The 16,582-nt window shown below is 44.8% G+C and overlaps 1 protein-coding gene across 1 annotated transcript; it reads right to left on the bottom strand.

The window, feature by feature from the left end:
• Window positions 1-411: 411 nt before the first annotated feature.
• LOC109771559 (uncharacterized) lies at window positions 412-1,767 on the bottom strand. The gene has a single exon (XM_020330257.4). It carries the CDS (start codon window positions 1,725-1,727, stop codon window positions 747-749), a length of 981 nt encoding a protein of 326 aa, XP_020185846.3. The 5' UTR covers window positions 1,728-1,767; the 3' UTR covers window positions 412-746.
• Window positions 1,768-16,582: the final 14,815 nt, after the last annotated feature.

The following is a 16,582-nucleotide window of genomic DNA, read 5'->3' as shown; positions in this document are numbered from 1 at the left end:
GACATACAGATACACATACACATGCAGCTCTCTTCTAGGAGAGCCGGCATCGCCAGACATGCAGCTACCGCGCGCTGTTGATCAGCCTTAACCCTGACTGGGTTTGTATCGTGTGTGCGTATCGTCACAGTGTGTTGAACATACTTCCTCTATCTGGAAATACTTGTCAAAGAAATAGATACAAATAGATGTATCTAAAACTAGTACGACCTTGTTGCGCTTGTGCTCATTGAACCTTGTAAACCGCAAGGCTTCAGTTTTCGCTAAAGCGAACCAATAGTACTACTCCGTCTGTTCACTTTTATAAAGTCTTGAAGACATTTCAGACAAGATGCAAGGTAACCCATTTTTAATTGTTTAAAATTACTTATAAAAATGGACAGAGGGAGTACTTGTTTGGACAAAGCAGTGTCACCAGAAAGATACGTAGGGATGGAACAAATGCACGGAACACATACAGTGACATATAGATACACATACACATGCAGCTCTCTTCTAGGAGAGGCATCGCCAAGCATGCAGCTACCGCGCGCTATTGGCCTTTTATTCTCACGCCTTTGTCGTCGTAGCTACAGCTAGCTAGACGTATACGCGGGCGTGTACGTACGCACGAGCCATAGTCGGTCGAGGTAGGTCTCCGTATAGAGCTACTACTCGCCGGTGACACGTACGCACTATAACTTACATATAGGAGTACACTCTTAATAGTTATGGAGTACAGTATTATAGATGCGACACCGCGGACGTCACACCACCTCCTCGATGATGGCTCCGGCCACCGCTTCCCAGCCGCGGAGGTGCTCGTCCACGCTGCTGCTGCCACTCACATGGAGGTTGAGGCCGAAGCTCATGCACTGTTGCACGCATAATTCCTTTCTTGTTGGGTCTTGCCAGTGTTGACATTTCAACTCGCAGTCTTCTCTGCTAGGATGATGATGCTGCTGGCTGTGGCACTGGTCCACACAGAACTGTCTCCTGGCCAGATCTTGGTAATAGGCGCACTTGTCGTCGCAATCGTCGTTGCCATGGTCATCGGCACGCGAGCCGACCTCCTCCTCCAAGGCATGAGGGCGCTCATGGACGCTGCTGCTGCCACCCACATGGAGGTTGAGGCCGAAGCTCATGCACTGTTGCACGCATAGTTCCTTTCTTGTTGGGTCTTGCCAGTGTTGACATTTCAACTCGCAGTCTTCTCTGCTAGGATGATGATGCTGCTGGCTGTGGCACTGGTCCACACAGAACTGTCTCCTGGCCAGATCTTGGTAATAGGCGCACTTGTCGTTGCAATCGTCGTTGCCATGGTCATCGGCACGCGAGCCGACCTCCTCCTCCAAGGCATGAGGGCGCTCATGGACGCTGCTGCTGCCACCCACATGGAGGTTGAGGCCAAAGCTCATGCACTGTTGCACGCATAATTCCTTTCTTGTTGGGTCTTGCCAGTGTTGACATTTCAACTCGCAGTCTTCTCTGCTAGGATGATGATGCTGCTGGCTGTGGCACTGGTCCACACAGAACTGTCTCCTGGCCAGATCTTGGTAATAGGCGCACTTGATGTCGCAATCGTCGTTGCCATGGTCATCGGCACGCGAGCCGACCTCCTCCTCCACCTGCAAGGTGGTAATGGTTGTGGCCCCATCCTCCTGCTCGGCGCCTACCGTCGCCGGAGCCAGCAACACCATTGCGAGCAGGAGGAACCACCAAACCCCACCCTTGTGAATGAACTCCATAGCTGCTCACACGAGATATGAATGGCAATGGATTGAAGAAGGGGGAGGCCGGTGACTGCATTTATAGATACACGCGTGAGCAACTTGCATGGGAAAGCCAGGTATATTCGCTCGAGGCACGTCTACAATTATTCCATGGCTTAGATCGTCTTTCACCATGCATGTATCCTCTGCCAAGCATGTCCATCATTCTTTTAAGAGAACACGAGGGGCACGCCACCTGCTTATTAATTATACATGGTGAAAAACAAGACAAATCATTCATATGATGCCGGACAACTATGCGTCCCATATAATTTAGCCGGACGACTCATGGATTTGTTTCTAGTATATTTATATTTTTATTAAATAATTTAATCTGATGGCCAAGTGGCTGATATTGTATTGGGAGCATGAACCACGCGATTTTGCTAAGCCAAGTACAACAGACAACGCTGCCGATCTCCATCATGCCTTTTCTTAATACTAGTTAATTGGGAGTGTGAACCATGCGGTTTTGCTAAGCCCAAGTGCAACAGACAAAACTATGGATCTCCATCATGCTTTCCGTTTTCTTAATACTAGGTAATTCACCGTGTGTTTTTTTAAGAGTAAGCAATTGCGTACCTTAGCTTATAGAAGGTAGAAAACAATGTACAAGAGAGTTACAGGAACACATTGCCAGACTCTGCACTTGCCACTCCTAAACCCTGGCATGACTACTCGCAGAATACACTCACTCCATGGCCGTCGGCCCTCATCCACATACGCAGCTCCTCCGAAAATCTGAGAGGTAAATCTTTGCACCGTGTCCAGAGAGGATCTAGGCCCAAAAACAAAGCTGTTACGAAGCTTCCATAGCTGCCAGCATATAAGTATCACAAAGGAGTCGAAAATCTTCCTTCTCGCCTTTGGGATCCGTTTGCGAACATTCATCCACCAGTCCTCTCCTCAGTGGACATCAGCAACAGAAGCTCAACTCCAGCCTTAGCAAAACAAGCATGCCAGATTTGTCTTGCAAAGACACAGCGAAGCGGGAGATGATGAACCGTGTACTAGATATGATTGATGTTGAACTAGCAGTATATAACACAAGGTGAATCTATATACTGCTAGTTCAACATCAATCGTATCTAACATATAGCTTTAGAATCCTTGTGCACATCAGGCGGCATTTCTACATTTTTATCATTAAATAACTTTTCTTCTACCCAATATTCCACCTCCCCAATCAAAGCTCGCCACCTCTCTTAATGGCACATCAAACTCACAATTCCCCCTCCACGCCCGCCACACGCACTTTGAATTTCAAACATGTAAGTGTGCAACTGTATTATCTTTCACACTGTGCTTATCTTTGCAAAATATGCTTATAGTTTTTGACCGAGCCATGGTAAACTTGCCCCCTCTCTCCCTCATCTCTCTCCTGTTGCGTTGTATTCTCTCTCTCTCTCTCTCCAATATTGACCTGCTCCTACAAGCTTTACCAAAGCATCAAATTTTAGGAGTCGTAGAATTTATAGTAGCTACTTGGGAACATTGCAGCGGGAGAGGAAAAAATGGTTTCATGAAATCCATATAAATATGATTGGCAACCAGCGGATAACCACTCCGTATCTTTTTTGATAAAGTGTATTTTTATGGACTCATAATATAGCATCGAGGAATACAATTACAATGAGACACACCCGGCCTCTGCATAAACAGGATGAACACAGTCAACACACACACCATATGATCACGCCGGCAAAGAGCTAAGTCATAGATGACCGAAACTATGCATAAGTAAAGAGGAAAAAAAAGTCATGAAGCGATACAAACAGCGATAGACGACGTACAACAATAACCATTGGCACCAACTATCTCATGAGAACACAAGGGCCACGAAGAAGTTTCTTCAAAAGCGACGCCTTCAAGAAGAAACGACACATAAGTGACATCGTCGCTGGATCCAATGCCTACATGGGGGGTTGGGATCTGGGGCATCTCTGCCCTATGTTTCGCCTTCGACACGAGGTATGACTGCATCCTTTTCATTCGCTTGTCTGGTCAATCGGGAGCATCGTGTGTCGCACCCTCAGTATCACCATGTCCAGACACCGTCCTTTGATTTTCCTCATTTCGATGGTGATAATCCTAAGTTCTTTTTTTCGACAAAGGGTGGATTTTATTGTCTCAAAATGAAGCATCAAGAGGATACAAACACAATGAGCACACCCGGCCTCTGCATAGCTACGATGCACACAGCCAACACCAAGATACGCATAAAAAAACACGTCGGCAATAGCAAAGTCATTTAAGACCAAAACTATGCGTATGCGAGGAAAAAAGTAAAACCTAAAGCGATCTGATCTGCAATTAGCAAGCTACAACAATGACCATATCCACACCAACTATTTTATGACATCACATAGACGATAATGTTCTTCAACAGCAACGCCTTCAGAAAGGGAGTGACGCTTAAGCGCCGTCATCACCGGATCCAACCACCCACGGTCAGAATCTAGTTTTTCACCCTGAAGAACAGTCTGAGCATATCCGAGTAATGCCTTTAACAAGATAATCCTAAGTTCTGGCAAGCTAGGTGTGAGGACTACTTTGCTATGTTCGGTACTAACCCTGTGTTGCGGATTGAGGTGGCCGCAATGCAGTTTGAAGGGTCAGCAGTGCGTAGGCTTTCGTCCATGCAACATAAGTTTGCGCATGCATCCTGGAAGTAATTTAGACATTTTACGGTGCATCATACTCCCGTAAATAGTGCGTAGTATATAGTTGATCCAATGGTCATTATTTATCCCTGTTTTTTTCTCTTGAGGACATTTTAGTAACTGGTTGTAAGGGTAGATTAGTCCTTTCTTAATGATAATGTTATTAATTAATAATATGGGTAATTGCTGTGATTAATAACGTAAGTAATCACAGCTGGAATAGAATTGCCCTATCTTAGTTCGTAGGTTTCACTTCTCGTGCGTTCTTCATTTTTCTGCCGCCGCCTCTCTGCCCGGCAGCCGTCGCCTGAGTCGCACAGGGGCCGCCTCTCCTTCTCCCGCCCTGCGGTCGCTCCTTCCCCCGCCCATCGGTCGCCGTTTCCTGAGTCGCACTGGGGCGGCCGCTCCGTCTCCCGCCCTGCGGGCGCTGCCGCAAGATCTTGGACGGGGCCCCAAGATCTTCAACGGCGCAGCCGGCCCGCGCCGCCCGGCGGCCCTCTCTCTCCATCGAAGGATCTTCGGACGGCGCCCGAGATCGGTTCCTCCGCGCGTCGTGGTTGAGATCCCTCGCATAGGTACGTTGCCTCTGATGCTCCCCAAACACCATAGCTGGGCGCACATGGATGCTGGCTGTGCACGCAATACGAATCCAAAAATGGCTGCTGGGTTTTCTGTCCGTGTGGATGCTGGATTAGTAGTGTGTGAGAGGTTCCTAGTTCTTCTCATTTTTCCTAGCAAGGAATAGTAGTGTGTGTGAGAACTCTCAGATTATGAGTTTGATATTGTGGGATGCATGTTACTTCTTACAAGAACATAATACAGATTTCTTAGAACATGAAAACGATGGGTTAAATACTATGGCCAGTAGGATTCTTGGCTGCTCAGAAAATTAGTAAGGATGTCAGAGATTATTGGTTCAGTTACAGATGATAATCGTTGACAATGTATAATTAATATGTTTTAGTTGCAGCGTATTTTCTTTCATGTAAATATGTAACAGGTTTTGCTGTTTCTTATGGCAGGATATCGGCATGGCTGGCGAAGGCATCTCGATAGATGAATTTATGGAGTACGACTCGATGGTCAGGCAGACATTTAAAAGTGAGAACGAAGCGTACAAGTTCTACTTAGGGTATGCGAAGAACAAAGGGTTTGGTGTTAGAAAGGGCGATCTGAAATATAAGGGAAACAAGGAAAATGCATACCGGAGGACGTTTGTGTGTTGCAAACAAGGATATCGTGACGTAAAGCACTTTGATGAAACCGACAAGAAAAGGACGCCAAGGGCACTCTCTCGGTGTGGTTGTCCTGCTCTTTTGCAGGTTGAGCTTCAAGCAAGCACTGGGTTGTGGTTTGTAAAGAATTTTGTTGACCAACATAGCCATCCATTCATAAATCCTGAGTTGTCACCTTTCTTGTGGTCTCATCGTGGCATGACCGATCCACAGAAGGCGGATGTCATTGAGTACTCGGTTGGTGGACTTCGCACACATCAGATAATGGATGTGATGGAGAAGCAGGCTGGTGGTTTGGGCAAGGTTGGATTTATATCTCGCGATCTGTATAACCATGTCGCGTTGGAGAAGAAGAAAAAGATAGAAGGTAGCGATGCTCAATTTATGCTGAACTACATGACAGCACAACAGATGAAAGACCCAGATTTTTTTTACAGATACACCACAGACAGTGATGGGCATCTGCAGAACATATTCTGGGCAGACGCCCAATCTCGCTTGGACTATGTTGCATTTGGTGGTGTGGTGGTGTTTGACAGCACATACCGGTCAAACAAATATAGGTTGCCGTTTGTTCCATTTGTGGGGCTGAACCATCACCGCAGCACAGTCGTGTTTGGGGTTGGTCTTGTATCCGACGAGTCGGCTGACTCATATGAGTGGCTGCTTCAGGTTTTTTTGGAGGCAATGCACCAGAAGCATCCCATTTCAGCGATCACAGACGGCGACGCTTCAATGGCCAAAGCCGTATCATCAGTCTGGCCTAGCACATATCACCGTCTGTGCAGCTGGCATATAGAGCAGAATATGGTGCTTCACCTCTGAAAGGAAAAGCTTAAGGAATTTAGGAAATTTATTTACTATGCCATGGAGGTTCATGAGTTTGAGAGACGCTGGTTGGCTTATAAGAAGAGATTCAGAATCACAAGGAAAAAGAAAGATGCATGGATTCACAGGATGTACGAGCTGAGAGAAAAGTGGTCTGTAGCATATAACAAGGGAAGGTATTTCCTAGGGATGTTGAGCAATCAGAGGAGTGAGTCTCTAAACTCGAGGCTTCATGTGCACCTGAATAGGAGAATGAAACTCGTTGATCTCGTGCAACACGTTGAACACTGTGTGTCAGTTTTGCGTAGGAATGAAGCAGCATTGGACGCTGTAGCTTCGCACACAATCTCCTTCACTAGATTGACTGCTGATCCACGTGAGATAAGTGCCTCATCTATTTATACACCTGTTATGTTCAGTAAGGTAAAGGACGAGATTGTCAACTTATCAAGATGGAATGTTCTTGAGGTGGAAGAGGACACTGGTTTGGTTAGCTATGGAGTTGCTCGCAAAGAGTCGGTGCACGTTAGGTTCCATGTCACATGTATTTTTGATGGATCTAAGATGGAAAGTGCATATTGTGGATGTAGGAAGATGGAAAGCGAGGATTTTCCATGTGCTCATATATTTTGCGTTTTGAAGTACAATGGGATATGCACCATCCCCGCATGTTGTGTGAAGGCTAGATGGACAATGCAAGCCAAGCCTGCTTTCGGTTCTGTGAGGAGTGCCAATACACATGTATGGTCAGAACAGATGGATAAGTACCATGAACTGCGCAATATGGCTAGTGAGGCTTTATTCACGGCCTCAGCTAGTGAAATGCAATCAGAAAAGGTGATGGAGTACCTGAGGAGCATATTGGACGAGGGCAACAAAAATGATGGGAATACTGGCACGCCATCATTTGTTCCTATGCCGGCTTATTTTTCTGGGGCGCGGCAATGGTTTACAGATCAAGTCCAAGACCCTAAACCAATAATAAATCCCAAAGGAAGACCAGCCAAAGAATCGAATAAGAGGTTGAAGCCATTCCTGGAGAATTTGCAAGCAAAAAAGAAAACATTGAAGTAAGTGTTTGGTCATTTTGATGTGTACTGCATATGTTCATTTCTTGGTTGCAGCCTGTCAATATGGTTTACTTTTTGCAGGAAAGTTCATGGTCAGTTAAGTAGGGGGAGGAAGAAAAAAGTGAACAATACTGTAGAAGAAGCAGGAGAAGAAGAAGGAGGAGGAGAAGAAGAAGAAGAAGAAGAAGAAGAAGAAGAAGAAGAAGAAGAAGAAGAAGAGGCGGCAGAAGAAGAGGATTGTGCTAAGAAGAGGAAACCGGTGAAGTAAGTTTTAAAAAAAATTCATGTATCTTGTCTACTGTACTTGTGCAAGTCGAACTGTTGTTGAAGCATGCTAATATGTGCAATTTAAACAATGTTTTGCACTACACAGGAAAGCTTCAACAAAGGTGACTGAAGTTAGTATGATGACTCGGGGGAGAAAGAGAAAAGAGAACAATGACGAAGTGTGTGCTAAGAACAAAGACCTTTCAAGTAAGTTTATGCATTTTCAGAAGTACATGTTGAACCCTGTGTCGATACCATGTTAATTTATTTGAGTTTGTACAGGAAAACGGCTGGAAAGTCTAAGTAGACAGACAAGGGGGACAAAGAAAAGATGACAATGAAGCCACTTTCTGTTTGCCATTATTCTATCGAATTGTTGGTCACAAGTGTTATACATTCAGTTTTTTACTATGGAATTTATCATCAGAGTTATATTTGTACTTTGAATGAGATGTACATGCACGCTACATTTTCCCGTTTATGAGATTGGAATTTACAAGATGCATCAGTGTTGACTCTTGTTGTTATCGTACTGCATGACTACGTACGTGCCCATCTTCTCTTTGTGTTTGTGTGAATGAACATACTTGCAGTTTCTCTCGTGCTAATCCTTCTCACAGCGGTCATGCATGGCCGTGCCAGTCGTACGTTATACATGGAATTGATTGATCATGTTTCCATAATTGATCTGAATGTTCGGACGCTTTCTGATGGACCATAAGCGCATCATGAGTCAGTAAGAGCAAGAAAACTACCATGAACTAGTACGTTCTTTCAGTTCAACATTAATGATCTGTAGGTGAAATCTAGTCTTACAAAGTGGGGATTAAAATTCTAGCAACATATATTATCATCATGAACCAAAAAAGTATTGAGTATCTCCTACATTTGTATCTCTCTTCTTGTAATTTCTTTGCGAGTATTATGTCATTCGATGTGTCCTTCTCGCCTGTAGTAGGCAACTCTGACGCTAGAGCATATAGTTTGGTCTCTAATTCTGATATTTGTTGATCCTTCTCCTTCAGAAGCAAGGCCGCAGTAGCCAATGCCTCTTCATGACAATTGTCCATTGCCGTTGTGCAGTAATTGACCATCTGTTCAGCGTAGTTGTTGAGGAGGTCTTCCCGAATGAACAACTTGCAACCCAGCTGCGTACATTAATAACATGGGGAGAAGTATACGTCAATAATAAAACACTAGGACATTCGTTCGCAACAGTGCATGAGCGTCACAACAGACCTCATGCATGTTGCATTTTAGGTAGCAACACCGCGTGTTATAATCAGTGTAATAGATGTCTCGGACTGCTGGCTCGTGACAAGCACATAGCAACTCAGGCAAATCAGGATCATCTGCAATACAGTGTGAATCCAATCAGTACTGAACGCTGAAACTAGGAATCAACGACATTTTAGGGTTCTAGGAACGCATAGCAACTCATATGAACAATTGTTGTGCCCCTGGGGAGTTAGTGCAGTACCTATGAGAGAGTGGGGACGACCACGAGAAGGTCAGCGTGACATCGTTCACCACGGGCTTCTCCGGCGGCTGTGTGCTGCCCACGAGGAGGAGAACCAGCCGCGGATCCCAGCCAGCAGAGCTGAATCTGGATCGCCGAAGATGAGGTTGTGCTGGAACGAGATGGAAGAGGCTGAGATGTGGTTACGAGATATGCACGGTTTGTTAACAAATCGGTAGATATGCATTTCTGAAAAAAAATCAGGAGATATGCACGGTTTGTTAACAAGTCAGGAGATACCTTCCATGAAACTAGGAGACGCGCCAGCTGGTTAGCCAATACGTTTAAAGGAAAATAAAACCAGTACGTTTCTTTGAAAAATAAAGTGTGGCGAGGAACAATCACGAAGGCCAAAATTATTAATACAAATAAACAAAAATAATCAAACTGAATCTTGTCGGCCAGTATTTTATGGTTTTTTCATCGGAAAACCATAGAAATTGCATAAAATGGTAGATGTGAATGAAAATTGGCATGTGTGCTTGCCATGTTGTTGTGTGCGTGTGTAAAAAATTTGGGTCCGTTTGGTGGATTTGAAAAAAAAACACTTTGAGACTTGGCCTTTCGTCCTAACCGAAGCAGCACGATTCCACATGGTGTATCTCTTGCCATGCACGGCATGATTCCAAAATTTGGCATGATGTGGGAATGCCCATGGGAGGCTCCCATGCAAAAAATGAACGAATTTAGACACCAAACACACGTTGCGTCACGACCGGCCAGTATTTTAGGGTTTTTTCATCGGAAAACCATAGAAATTGCATAAAATGGTAGATGTGAATGAAAATTGGCATGTGTGCTTGCCATGTTGTTGTGTGCGTGTGTAAAAAATTTGGGTCCGTTTGGTGGATCTGAAAAAAAACACTTTGAGACTTGGCCTTTCGTCCTAACCGAAGCAGCACGTTTCCACATGGTGTATCTCTTGCCATGCACGGCATGATTCCAAAATTTGGCATGATGTGGGAATGCCCATGGGAGGCTCCCATGCAAAAAATGAATGAATTCAGACACCAAACACACGTTGCGTCACGACCGGCCAGTATTTTAGGGTTTTTTCGTCGGAAAACCATAGAAATTGCATAAAATGGTAGATGTGAACGAAAATTGGCATGTCTGCTTGCCATGTTGTTGCCGTACTGACACTTGTGGGTTCGGACGACTCGTACTGACATTTGGCATCATGTGGGTCCGAACAACTCATACTAGCTCATACTTGCGTGGGTCCGGGCATCCGTGCCCAATTAATGCGGCCATGACAATTTGTAATGGAGGTGAACACATTATACGAAACTGTTGTACACACGACATATAGGGTGAACGACCCTTGCACGATGGTCCATCCAGCGGTTTGCAGACAACTGTTGCCATGCATGGACGGTTTAAATGGATTGTCGTTCAAAAATGGTCTACATACTGTCGTCCGTATAGCAGTGCTGCACATTATATGAGAACGTTATTCGTCGTGTTAATATGTGTAGCGAACGCTTTTTTCTGAGGGCGTGATTGGAAGGGAGGTGGGGCCCCTTCGTGGGGAGATAAATGATACATATGCGTAGTCTAACAGAAATGAGTGAATAGCATAAAACTACCACAATTCGTGTTATGGTTTCAAAAAACTACCGAAAATTTGTTTGTGACTGATAACTACCATTTTTGGTGTCGGCTGTTTCAAAAAACTCAAAACACCCGTTGCTAAGAAATTAAACTGATTTATGACAGGTCGGGCCCATACCTAAACGAACCGTCAGTTTGACCGCTTGTTTGACCGTTAGCTGACATATGAGCCCACATGTCAGTCTCTTCCTCATTTCCTTCGCTCCTCTCTGCCTCCCTTCTCCTTCGACGTCTACTAGCTCAAATCCCCACCGGCAAAAGAACCCGAAGTTCACCGGAGACAGTGGCGCGGCCATAGCCGCCGGCCACACTACTGGCCACGCGCACGACCGCATCGACCCGCACAATGGCGCTCTTACGGACGGCGGCGTCTAGTAGGGCAACGGAGCGACGGCCACCTCTCCTTCCACCAGCGCCAGCCGCCCCTTCTTCCACCTCGCCGGCGTCGGCCACCGCTCCTCCGGCTCCACTACAGCCTCCTCTCCCCAGACCCTCTTCTCCTCCCTGTAGCATGCAGCCCGACGCGCCGCCCTCTACGTCGTGGAGCCATGGCGCCACCGGCCAGAGGCGCTGCCCCCCATTGCCGGCGAACCCCAGCAGCCACCGCTCGTGCAGGGGTCCAGACGGACGTGGGTCGCGGCCGCGGGTGGCATGGGCGGCTAACTCCGGCAGGAGGCCTCCCTGGATGCGGTCGTCCATTGCGGCGTCCAGCATTGCGACGAAGCCGTCCACCCGCACCCTGTGCGTACTGGACGACAGCGACAGAAGGGAGCTCCGCGGCGGCGCCCATGGCTGCTGCCGGCGAGCTCCTCACGGCGGCTGCTGGCCGGCGAGCATGGCTGCGGGCGCACAGCCATGGGAGGGACTTGATTGCTTTTTTCAAAAGATTACAGGGACCCGATTGCGTTTTTGAAACATTCACAGGGACCCAATTGTTTTTTTGTGAGGAAGAGACACTGACATGTGGGCTCCGCATGTCAGCTAACGGTCAAACAAGAGGTCAAACTGACGGTTCGTTTATGTGCGGGTCCGACCAGTCAGAAGATGGGTTAAAATGTTAACAACGGGTGTTTTGAGTTTTTTGAAACAGCCGACACCAAAAATGGTAGTTATCAGTCACAAACAAATTTTTGGTCGTTTTTTGAAACCATAACACGGATTGTGGTAGTTTTATGCTATTCACTCAACAAAAATAGATAACCGACCGGCGATTTTTGTTTTCTTTCCAGAAAAAAGAAAAGTAGCTATCGTTAGCAACGGAAGGAGATGAGGCATGCACGCCCTACGGGATTGCATGCAAAATATTTTAAGGAGGTGTTATTTTTGATAGGAAAATTTTGGAGGATTCTAGAAAGTTACTTCCAATCCCATCAACAAGAAACAAAACATGGGTTTATCTCTTCGGCAACAAATATATGACTTGATTGTAACCAATCGTGTACCCAGCCTATATATATGCTTTATACGCATCGACCTAAACCTCACCACAACCCAGCCTCCCTCCTTGAACCCCATCCTTGAACCTCGACTAGAACCAACCAATCTCACCATCGCCATCACCATCACCATCGTATGTCTTCCTATCATCCCGCTGCGTCCGCGAGGCCTGCACAGTCGGCCACGAAGCAGTCCAAGTCACGTGCATCGAAGCCCCCGCCTTCATCGACAAAGTCAGGTGCACCGAAGCCCCCACACTCGTCGGCAAAGAAGGTACACATATATCATTGAACCCGTACATCAACTCGTGTACAAATCATTACATCAGTCCCGATTTCCTCCTGTTTACATTAATCAAATCATTACATCAGCCTTGCACGTCTTAAATTAAGAAGCCAGCAATATAGTACATCAATGAATGAGTAGAGCAAAAAAAAAAAGAATGAGTAGAGCAGCAGAAGATAGAATAATGAGCGCAAACGTTTTCTGTTGAAAATATTTTTTTTGCTCCAGTGGTATGTACAGTAAACTTATATTTTTATTTTTATACATATTGAAGATAGAAAGAGAACATGCATGCAAATTAAAACAACACCGCAGATAGCCAAATAAACAGCCTAAATGATTAGCTTAATTATTTCTTCACAATAAATCTCTTATTTTTGTTGCCTTGTCACTGAAAATAATCTTTGCACATACAGGGTACCCAGGTTGTATCAATGCACGGGTACTCAGAGTTTGCCCAGTCGTTAACTGGGGAACAGTATGTCATAGCTAGTCAAACGACAATTCGCGAAACTCTGAAGACTCCCGCAATGAACGTTAGGAGAGTTTTGTGCCAAGAGATTGCTAGCACATACGATTCACAAGTTGACGCGTTTGTAATACGCGGGGTACCTATGAGAATAACCTTGCAAGACGTAGAACACATCACAGGCCTGCCTAGCATGGGGAGGGACTATGTCCCTCCTCCGTTGAAAGAAGTGCAGGACCTATGGCTTGATTTAAAGGATCCTGAACATAACAAACTGACCTTGAAAGGTATATGATATTTTCAGAACTATTTTTTCGTTTGATAATGGAACAAATTTCATAATTACAATACTTACAATTCTTGACAAACAACCTTTTCAGGTCTTCGTAAGAAGATGATCGGCGAAGAGAGGCCACGGTTTGTGAAGCCTTACGTCTTGTACACCATTGGCAAGTTGGTTTGCCCAACGACACAACCCTATGTTGATCCCAAATATTTGGCAATTGTTGTGGACATACATACTATAAACTCCATAAATTATGCTAAACTATCTCTCGACCACTTAATGTCAAGTGTGAGGAAGTTTGTGAACGGTGCCGCGAACTTGGAGGGGAACCTCCCACTACTGCAGGTAGTACGAACTCATTATTTCCTATGATATTCTTTAATTGGTCACTTATGTATTCTTTTTAATTCTCTTGCAGACTTGGTTGTATGAGAAATTCCGAGTCGACCATATTGATCGCACCATTTCCTATCTTCAACGAGATAAACCATTGATCCAATACTGGGACGAAGCAAAGGCTGGAAAGGTGGACAAAATAATATCGCAGAACTACGTAGGAGTAGGACAGGTATATGCTTACTGTTACTAGTTGTCATCTGCTCAGTTTTTGCAAAATTGCTCATAATAAAAAAAAAATTGCAGATGGTTGAGGACCTCAGGCGCCCTTGGAAGCCAGTGCGCAAGGTTTCACATCAACCTACAAAGTCTGCTTTTGAGGTACGTCCTATGTAACTTGTACAATGATACTACTCGTTTCTTAGGCTGAAACTATTTGTTTGTACAAATAATTTTATGAAACAATCAGTTCTTATTTATCTTAACTTGTAGGTCGATGGGACACTAGGCCGCGTACTCGCCCAGGTGGGAGAGATGAAAGCAATAGTGTCTCAGCAATATTCAGAGATTTCCGGACGGAGTACAAAGGCGCCAGAAGCAAAACAGCATGCGTTTGGAGGACTTCATCTGTGCATTCAATGTATGCATTTGTTTTTTTTGTAATTCATCCTTCGTGCATGACTAACATTTTTTCCATTAATAGGATCATCGATTTGGCGTAGGACAGAAGGACTTTAATGAGGGTCAGAGAGTTGATAATAATTTCAAGGTATGTCACAACATTTCTAACTGTCTTCATGTCAGAGAATGTATGCTAACCATTTTTTATTTTTAGAAAACCTCAAAGAATGTTGCTGCTAGTACAAATGAAGTGCCAAAGTGTGTCTACAGCAACCCCAGCAAGAACCTTGCTGGGGAATTTGAGGTATGAATTCCATCTTGGTACAATGTTTTTTTGTCAACCATACTTACTGCTAACTTGTTCATCTGTACAGAAGGTAAAGAAAACACCTGTGGACCCCCACAAAGGAAAAACAAACAGAGATGACGCTGTGGACTCATTTGGTAAGCGTTTTAGGAGTGACAGCAAGAACTTACCCTCCCAATCTGAGGTCAGCATCACATGTCTGAACCATATTGCTAGCAAAGGTTTTATTTCAACCATATTCTTAACTTGATGACAATATTGCAGAAGGTGAAGAAAACATATGTACACCCCCAGAAGTCAAAGACTGAAAGAGACGATAGCAAGAACTTATCCTCCGAATCTGAGGTCAGCATCACATGTCTGAACCAAATTGCTAACAAACTTTTTCTCAACCCATATTCCTAACCTTAAGTCAAATATCACAGAAGGTCAAGCCTACGTCCATGGATGCCATGGACTCCATAGGGAGGCGTGTCAGACATGACGGCCGGAAGAAAAAGAAGTCCTCACTCCTTCAGAGCGAGGAATACGAATTTTACACCCCCGCGCTCAGAAAGAAAAGAGCTCTATCTCAACAGACACATGACAGTAACGATGTTATGTACACACAGAATAAGAAGATGAATCCCGGGAAAAGCAACAGCCAGCAGCTAAAACAGCTCAAGGAGGACTTGATCAATTTTCAGGCAGAAACAGATCGAGTTACACAGAATATAGTAGCAGATTATGTAAACAGTACTCCAGAGACCGCCAAGTTGGTGAAGATCAAGGACATACTTCTAACACAGAAGTATCTTAAATGCCTTACAACACCAGATCATTCCTCCTTTGCAGCTTGGGTGGATGACGATGTAAGTGCTAACGCAATATGGTATCTTTGATTATTTATATGTTTTCCGATTGAACTAATATCTTCTTTCTTAGGTACTCGATGCGGCAATCGAACTCCTACGTCTGGACGGACTAGAAGGTGTACGAGATCATGGTACCGTGTATGTCGAAAGGTCGACCATCGTCAACATCCTGAAGAGAGATGGCACAGTCCCGAATTGTACCTTGAATGTTTTAAGCGGCAAATCAGGCACTAAATGGGGAGATAACTACCTTAAACATGACATGGTAACAACATCCACCCTTCTGTTATTATAATAAGAAATTTTATTTTTAGGCACTTCAAACCACTTACAAATTTTGCACGCAGATTTTCCTACCTTCAAATATTCCCAAGAACCACTGGTTCCTGGCTGTTGTCAACTCCCAAAAGAGGGAGATTCAAATTCTGGACTCACTCCAATCACGCAACAACCGGAAAGAAGTAATTGCTGCGGTGAGGCTCTAACAACATTTTATATAATTTACAGTTTATACGAATACGGTACTAAATTGAGTGATATGTTACTTGCAGCTTCTTGGAATGGAAACACATATTGATATAGCAGTGATGGAAAATGGAATGCAAGGAAGTAGATGGCCGGACACTCAAGTGGCTTCGTGGCCTATCAAAGACTATGAAGTGCCACAGCAAACAGATGGTTGTTCCTGTGCTCTCTGGGTGTTGAAATTCATCCAATATTGGACCGGAGTGAGATTGTCGGCAATATTCAACCAGGTAACTACATCTTCCCTATCTAACTTAACTTTCACATATACAAAGGGTCCTAACGTCTACCTCCTATGCAGGATGACATAAGACAGTTCAGAAGATGGCTTGCTGCTGCCTTGATCAATTCACCTCACAATGAGTTGAAAGTTCGGAAGGCCATACCAGCAGTTGATTTAGAAGATGATTTAGAAGACCTCGACCTCGGAGGTGACGACGGACACAACGACAGCGGAGATGTCTCAGGAGACGATGGTTCCGCACTATAGTTGTGTGCTGCTGGACTTAGGGTAG

The sequence above is a fragment of the Aegilops tauschii genome, chromosome 1 (assembly GCF_002575655.3).
Source record: "Aegilops tauschii subsp. strangulata cultivar AL8/78 chromosome 1, Aet v6.0, whole genome shotgun sequence".
NCBI lineage: Eukaryota > Viridiplantae > Streptophyta > Magnoliopsida > Poales > Poaceae > Aegilops > Aegilops tauschii.
Note: the sequence above shows the minus strand (reverse complement) of the source record. Positions and strands in the feature narration are given on the sequence as shown.

Coding starts and splice junctions, on each gene's coding strand:
- LOC109771559 (XM_020330257.4), bottom strand. CDS start 1,727: ATGGAGTTCATTCACAAGGGTGGGGTTTGGTGGTTCCTCCTGCTCGCA.